Genomic DNA, 8,622 nt, shown 5'->3' with positions numbered 1-8,622 from the left:
GTACAATCGGGTGTACTATATAATCGGGTTGACCACACCCAAACCTTGACCCGCATCCTAACTCAAATTGTGTAAATGACACTATTCGGTTATACAAATAACATTGCCTAAAACTGACACTATTCTGTTATATAAATAACACTGAGAATAAATGACACTATAACATTGTAAATGGTACTGTGGATAATTAACACTATTCAAAAACATATATCACACTTCTTCTAATTGATACTATAATATTTTAAATGACACTACAGGATTGAAAATGACACTATAACATTTTAAAATGTTACAGTGTCATTTATATAACCGAATAATGTCAATTATAGGCAGTGTCATTTGTATAATCGAATAGTGTTATTTACATAATTTGGATCAAAATGCGGGTTTGGGTCAGAATGCGGGCTAGAGTTTGGGTGCATATCAATCTGATTGTACGGTACACCCGATTGTACCCAAATTTTTGTGATTAACCGATATCTTGTTTAGCATCATCGGCCACTACTCTTAAAAATAATACAATACATTTGTCGTATGAATTTGAATTCGTGTGATTCATAATAAAATAGTAATGAATTTATAAATAAATGCGTTTGAATTGATAATAAAATAGCACGAATTTACGCAAAAACTCGTGTACAGTACTTAGGATTTTAATTTGAATTTATTTAGTCATTACTAAAATTATCGTAAATAAACTTTAATTAGGCCCTTGTCATAAAAGATCAGTTGGGAAAATCAAATTGACTGATATAAGTCGTGCTTTACTGTAATTGTGCATGAATATGCACGTTTGGAAATTGCACAAGACCTGGACTTTTCGGCCTAAATTTATCCCAATTTATACTTGTAAAAATGAAAGTACAATAATTAGATGGGGAATTTTATCATTTACTAAAATTAGGGATAAGAAAGCTGATTTCTAGATCAGTCATAATGTATCAACTTGTGACATGTCTTCATTTTGGTCAATGGAGTATAGAGGAGTAACTCTTTTATGGTTTACCTAATTTATTTGCTAGCTATGCATCATAGGCAAAGCTTCACATGATTCTTTGTCTAATTTTAGATTATTTAATTAATTAATTTATTTCCTTCTCTACACTCTTCGAACACCAAAATAGTATAGTAAATAATTAAAAAGATATATAGATGGATGCATATTCTTTGTATTGAATTTTACAAATTTTTTTAATCATTTTTTCCATGAATTCATTTTTTTTATTTCTAGATTTATTTTACAATTATTATAAATTATGATCATAATTATTTTAAGTATTTAGTTTTTATTTTAAGTTGATAATTGATTATTTGACTTTATTACATTATAATTATTTTTAATATATAACAACTCTTATTATAACAAGCAGACTGTTGAATACACATGTTGAATTTTTATCCAAGTCCAAATGGGTGTACTTTTCTCTGCGACTCTTGGAATTGTGACAAAGTTACTATAAAGTATAACAAAAAAATGAAAAAAGTAAAGACATGCGTGGAATAGATATTATACTATTGATTTTTCTTATATTCGAAGATACCTCATTCTGAAGTGAGGCTTTTGAACTCGTGGAGAACTGATTTTGTAGAACTTTACTTGCTTTTATAGAATAGGTTTAATGTTCGAGTTGAATCAAACTCCAAAACTAAAAAAGAAAAAAGAAAAATAGAGTATAACAATTGAGCTACTCGAGCTCGACTTGAGTTTGACTTACAAAAAGGAAATTTGTGATAATGAGTACATCTGCATGGTGTGGACATATAAAAGTTATTTATCGTTAATTTTTTTATAATTATTTTGGGAAAAAAATATTTATTCTTTTACTCTTTAATTAGAAAGTGACAACTATTTATATTAAAAGAATGTGACAATGTCATATCTGTTTGCACAGTAAGTATGTCCTCACTAGAGTCCACATTCTCTAAAAATAATTTTTACATTGTAATAATATTTTCATACTACAAGTGCCAATAAATAATGTCTTATGGTCTTTTTCTATATAAAATATATTAGAAAGGTAAGAACGTTACATCTAGATATATGATTATTCATATATATATATATATATATGATAGATTCAGTTAATTTATTATTTTATCTAGTACTTAATGATATCCCAACAAGCATTTTTTTCAAGGAATTGAATTTTCTTCGAGGTATTATTAGATGTTAATTTGGGCCTTTTCAAAGTATTAGCCCAAAGATTGGCCTATCTTGTGTATAAGTGAAAGCTTGGAAAAGGCAATTGTAAGACTGGGCCCTTATTCCAAAAAACAAAAGAAAAAAGGCTGGGCCCTCGAACATGCATTGAAGATATGAATAAAATCTATATCAATTAGATTTTACTAAAATTAAATTTCATATCTCAAATTTGATAAACTCTTACTACTATCTATTTTATGATTTGTTATGCTGTTTTTCCTAAGTTTATCAGGTTATGAATATTTCTGCCTATAATTATTATCATGCACCCTGCGGATAGACAATGATTTTGTAAGTATTAATTCATTATGATCAGTTTAGGATTTATTAATTCCCACCTCTGATTTATTAATATCCTATTATGATCATTAATATTTAATTAGGATTTATTGATATCCGATTACAATTTATTAATCACAATTAGAATTTAATTAGGCGGATGCATTTGAGTTTGCCTTTTTTTGTAAGTGAAATCAAATTAGAATAAATGCACGAGGGGTGCAACCCAAAAACGAGCTACAAAGTTTCGAATATACAACTCAGATGTCAAAATCACAACTTAAGACAAACAGACGGATCACACAAACAATTTTCCAAACTGAAACAAGAGAGAATAGACGGATGCACTTGAATTTGCCTTTGTTATCACAGAATTTTAATTTTAATAAAATCGTCGTATTTTAATTGTAAATTTTTTGTACTGTGAAATACAATCTAGCCTATCAAACATATATATCATCTTGAACAATTAGTCTGATTCAATGTAACCTGAATACATACAATCCACTTTATGCTCAACTCAACATATAAATATATTAAGATGCCAATCAAATTACATAGAATTAAACGAGACAGTTCTCGAGGCTACATCCCCTTTACTTGGTGATGGACCTTCCTCTAAATTGATATCCCAAAAAATTATATATTTTGTTTCGTGTAATATTTTTTATACAGGGAAAAACATGAAAATGACAATAACTCCGCTTAATCGAATTTTGATATGGTTTAAAAAGTGAGCAATAACTCAAAATTCTATTGCCTCAGATTTGGACAAATATTATCATAAATGCCGAGGTCCATTCCGTTGTAAGCAAGTGGGGCATACATCCACATATTATCAGAGCTCAGCAACTGAAAATTAGAATAAATAAAACATTTTAGGCGTGACATTTTAAGAAATTGAATTATTTAGTATGAAAATTGAAGAAAAATATACCTTAATTTGAAGCTGCAAAAACTTCACATATTGCACAGCTTCCTCCAGCATTGTGCTAATGTCAACCTGTTGAATGTATTCTCTTTAATCATCACACAAAATTTATGGTAAAAAGGTAAAAAAAAAATTGAGAATGTGATAATGTTTTTACCTTTGTTCCATTGGGAACAAGATTCTGCAAGATCTTCAATCTCTCGTTGATTCTCTCTCTTCTTCTCTGAAAAACATTAAAAAAAAGTATTAGAAAAATATAATCTCCCATGAGAGAGAGAGAGAGTTTAATGTTTATATCCCCATGATATCCCAACTTACTCTTGCATAGAGGCTTTGTGGATCAGTTGCAGATCCCCTACTGGCTCTGGCTTTGGAGTTGTTGATTTTTTCATTAATCAAAGCATTTGAGTCATCATCTTCAGAGCTGTAGCTGCTGCAGCTCTGTCTATTTCCTCCACTATTTATTTCTTCTTCAGTTATATTCTTATCTTGGACTTGTTTCTTCCCCTTTTTTGTATTTTTCTGCTGCTGCTGTACCACCATATATATATATATTTAGTCTCAATTCAATCTATTATATACATATATTAGAAGAAACTAGACTCACATTTCTTGGTTTTTTCTTGGGAGATTTATCATGTTGATGCTCCTCAGACTTCCTCTTATTCTGGCAAGAATCCAAAGGCCGATTTGAACGTAGAAACTCTTCCATTATTACATCGTGATCGGGCAGCATGTTGATGATCATGGTCTCATCAAATGAGTTGGTGTCCAAAGGCGGCGGCTGATGATGATCTTCATCAATGTTGAAGAAAAGGGCTTCGTTGCTGCTTTCCTGAGAGAGAAATGAAGGTTCGCCATAATGCTGCAACAAATCCACATTTTCAACGCTTGAGAAGATTTGGCTCAATGATTCCCATTCTTCATCAATAAATCCTGCAATTTCCATCTTTTAATTTCTCACCAACAAGACCAAGATTTTGTTTTTTTTGGAATGTGATTTTGAGAGCTTGGAAATGTGGATTACTGGGCTTGATATTTATATAGGAGACGAAGGGGGAAAACACCAGTAGTACAAGTGATTGACTAATTCATTTTTTATTGCATTATTTGTGGTCTTACCAAATTAATGTATCCTAATTCTCTGTAATGAGTCCACCAGTACCTATCATTAGGGGACGTACATGCTTCTCTCTCTCTCTCTCAAACCGATGAGTTTATGTTAACTGTCTCACCTAATTAATCATTTGATTGCGACTAACTATGACCTAATCACATTAGAGTTTATGAATTTTGTATTAAGTAGTGTGATATCATTAAGGATATATATGATCCTGTTTATTCTGTTTTTCTGGAATCCCATATGTATCTTCTTGTTAATGTTACATTTGATACAATCCTTCAAAAGCCAAAAACACGAAGGGGTAAAATGGTCATTTAGGAATATTTTTTTTATTTTATTTTTACCGAAAATTCATTTTTTTTTCCGGAGCCGTCGTCAAAATTATGCATATAATTGAACACCAATATGCATAAAGATAAACACAAATATGCTTGACGCTGGATAGAAATATGCATGAGAATCAAGTGACCAGCGGTGAGAGCTAGCTACATGACAGTGTCGTATAGTACTATGCATATAGTTCAACACAAATATGCATAAAGAAAAACATAAATATGCATAACATTACACAAAAATGTGGATAGCATTTTTCGACAGCGAGACACCACAGGGTTTGCATACTAGTAATACTTTTCCATGCATATTTCTATCCAGCGTCATGCATATTTGGGTTTATGTAATTATGTTTATGCATATTGGTGTACAATCATATGCATAATTTTGACGAAGGCCGCGAGAAAAAAAATGAATTTTCAGTATTTAAAAAAAATAAAAAAATAAAAAATAAAATCGAAATGACCATTTTACCTCTGACCTTGGAAGGCTTTGGAAGTCATTAGGAGGCTCCTGCCATGTGGCGCGCCACGTGACCCCTTTGTGTGGTCCAGATTTTGGACCTATATACTATGGGGGGAACGAATACTACATGATCTCATCCCTTATATTATTTAAATTTATAATTTAATGCGCTTTGCACATAGCATCAAATTAGTTTTTATTCCGATATGAACTTAAACTCAAACACAATCAACTTTACAAGTTTGATCAAATCAAGATGGATTAGAATCATATCCCTTAATTGATGGTGGATCCATGCATCTTCTGCCATATTTAAGTACTTCTACCCTAAATACATGATAATGTGGTTGGTTAAGATTAAAAACATGCAACACGAAAAATATAATTGGGGGATTAATTGGAAGAACGTGGAAAATTGTATAATGATGTTGAAGGAAAACTAAACAACAAAGTTTTAAGTCGGCTTTTTTGGGTGATGATCGTGGCGATGAGTATGCCATTTTTGGAAGAGTCTATCCTACACCCTGCGTATTGCGCCTTCATAATAGGACAAAAGACAAGTGGTCCTCATCAAATTTTCCAAATATCAAATTAACCCCAACAATCTCTTCAATAACACCAAACCCCATACAAAATTCAAAAAGTAGCCAGAAAATCCTCAGATAAATTTCTATAATAAATCTTCATGCATTAAACAAAATAAATGGCCCAACATGCTTCCGTACAACTTCAAAATAATTCAAAACATAAATCCACAGTATACCTTTCGTCGATTGGTCACCTTCAGGAGCTTTTATTGCGTTTTACGGACTTCTTGCCTCCTCAGCCTTCGTCCAACCACGCACTCGCAAGGGATGGTTGCAACCTTCTTCCTTTCACTGTGTTTCGGCTTTCGCCGAATGGTCACCTTCAGGAATCAGTTTCCCTCCTTCACTGTGTTTCGATGTTAAATATTTTTGTGGATAAATGAAAAGAAAATATTTTTACTAAACCGGAAATTGGGCAAGATCAAAACGTTAAAAGAGGAATTATAAAATATTTATTTTATTTCATAATAATCTCCCTAAGGGAGGAGACTAACTTGTTTAGCTACTCATAGTAGCTAATTCTTGTATACATAAAAATAAAAAGGAACTAAAACTAAAAAAAAAAAAACTTTGAAAACTGAAATTTAAAATACAAAGATAGATTCTGAAGAGAGAGTGTGTTGTGTGAGAAAGTTGTGAAATTTTTCGATGATCTCTTCTCTTCAGCACTTGTGTTTATATAGAGGTTTGAACCCCTCTATTATTGCTCGGTGGTTGGCCTTGGATTCCATCCTCGTGGCCAGCTTGCTTGAATATGACATCCACCTTCTTTTGTCGGCCTTGATTACCGACACTTGTTAGTGGCATCACATGGTACTGGACCCTGGCTTTTATCTTCTTGTGATAATGCTGGTAGGGGCCGGCTACTTTTCCTTCCACTCACTTTTGTCCTGAAACTTTTGGTGAGTGGTCTTCCTGTTCTTCCACCCACTTTTGTCGTTTCTTTTGTGGGTGCGATCCTTGCTGTGAATCACATGATTCACCAAGTTTTGTCGGCCACCTTACTTTTTTGGTGCCCGAGGTGTTCTTCCCTTTGGTGTCTGACGCTCATCATGCTCATCAGACCGGAACCTTCTTCTGTCAGGTTTCGGGAGGAAACCTTTGCCGAATTCTGGCTCCTTCTGCGACGAACATTGGTCGCAGATTCTTTCGATCCAATGGCTCACATGAGCCATATTGCAGAATTTGCGACGAGTCTCTTTGCTCCCCGCGATCTTGTTTCCCCAAATAGTTTGCCTCTTATTCTCGAAGGAATTTTCAGCAAACTGAGTTGTTGTTCCTGTCATTGTGTTAACCAGGAACGTTCCCAGATCTGAGCTTTGAAAGAACTTAAATCTGGACTTCATTTTGTCCATCTCTGTGAGACAGACCCATAGACCCCATGCCCGCCTCGTGGAGATTTGATCCTCCGTAAATGTTGAGACGATTGCGGCATTAAACTCAGGAACTTTGATCCGATTCAAGGCTCCTGTATCTGGTCTCCGAAGCTTGATGAAATGGAAGGCTTCGTAGACTCCTTTGCCAACTGGCTCTGGAGCTGCACTGAAGAAGTACAATTCCAGAACGTCTCCCCTTTTGAGGGACTCGTTGTTCTCCCATGTGTCGAACACCGTTTTCTGGATCCATTTGGGTAGACCCTTGATTTCGGTGAAGGCCGGAGAAGTGGTATAAACTGAAGCTAATGCCCCAAATTCATACCATTCTTTAACATCGTTTGGATTGGCTCCTGGCGTGAACCAAACCCTTGGATATTTTCCCGCAACATCAACCCGGCAATTTCCCGGATTAATGCCCCTTCTCGTAAGAAGTTTCTCCCACCTGTCTTGATAATTCTGCCAAGAAGGAGAAGAAATAATAAGATTAGTATCAACCTTAACTTGGCCTGTCATGGGCCTAAGGCTGATCTCTCCCTCTTTTACCCCAGAGGTGGAGGGTTGACATGTTGATTCAGGGAGTGACCCCGTAACAACATCTTTTCCTCGAGCGTCCGGCTGTGAAGCCATTCTCTCAGGACTTGGGCTAGGGGTACTTGAATCCCCTGCTACAGGTAATCCGCCCTGTACGGAAAGCATTGCTTTAGCCCGATTTTCACGGACAGCGCGCAAGAGCGGCTTTTCAGTTGCTTCCTGAAGATTGAACATCTTCATGAAGCAGACATCAATTTGGCTAGATACATTGGCTTCATCAACCGCTTGTATCTTTCCTGCTTGTTTAGTGTGTAGTACACACTTCTGCCATTCTTGTTGTAGCAGCTCTAAGCTTTCAAAGAGCTGCCCCTGTATTGCCTCGATGGCCTCCGCTTCAGGGAGCTCCATCCCTTGTAAGGAAATCTGCAAGAACATTCTGATCAGATTTCAAAATGACAATATCATAATCATAATATTGGCATTCTGCTTGCCATCTAATTAATCTAGCCTTTTCAGGTTTAGATTCAAACTTTTTTGTTAAGAAAGCTTTAACGTTAGTGTTATCAACTTTCAAAACGAATTTTTTAGCTAGTAAGAAAAGCGGCCATTTTTTAAACGCCTTTCGCACTGCAAAGAATTCTTTCTCGTTGATGTGCCATCGCACAGCCTCGTTATCGGAGAAAAGACCGCTACAGTATCTGCAAGGTTCTTCTCCATATGGGGTGATCTTCATGAGCACTGCTGCCCACCAGGAATCACTCGCGTCGGTGTAGAGGACCAGATCATCCTCGTCT

General features: G+C 34.8%; 1 protein-coding gene across 2 annotated transcripts; it reads right to left on the bottom strand.

The window, feature by feature from the left end:
- Positions 1–2,990: 2,990 nt before the first annotated feature.
- On the bottom strand, positions 2,991–4,425 carry LOC131010704 (transcription factor bHLH139-like). 2 transcript variants are annotated; one of them, XM_057938367.1, is made up of 5 exons: positions 4,021–4,425; positions 3,732–3,944; positions 3,571–3,636; positions 3,420–3,485; positions 2,991–3,334 (listed from the first exon to the last, which is right to left on the bottom strand). In XM_057938367.1, the coding sequence occupies exons 1-5, from the start codon at positions 4,360–4,362 to the stop codon at positions 3,236–3,238; spliced, it is 786 nt and encodes a 261-aa protein (XP_057794350.1). In that variant the 5' UTR covers positions 4,363–4,425; the 3' UTR covers positions 2,991–3,235. The 2 variants fall into 2 exon arrangements, with proteins under 2 accessions (XP_057794350.1, XP_057794351.1); XM_057938368.1 differs by having other exon boundaries at positions 3,732–3,941.
- Between the last annotated feature and the right edge of the window lie 4,197 nt (positions 4,426–8,622).

Source organism: Salvia miltiorrhiza, chromosome 2 (genome assembly GCF_028751815.1).
Source record: "Salvia miltiorrhiza cultivar Shanhuang (shh) chromosome 2, IMPLAD_Smil_shh, whole genome shotgun sequence".
In the NCBI taxonomy this organism is placed as follows: Eukaryota; Viridiplantae; Streptophyta; class Magnoliopsida; order Lamiales; family Lamiaceae; genus Salvia; species Salvia miltiorrhiza.
This window is presented reverse-complemented; position numbering and strand designations above follow the sequence as displayed.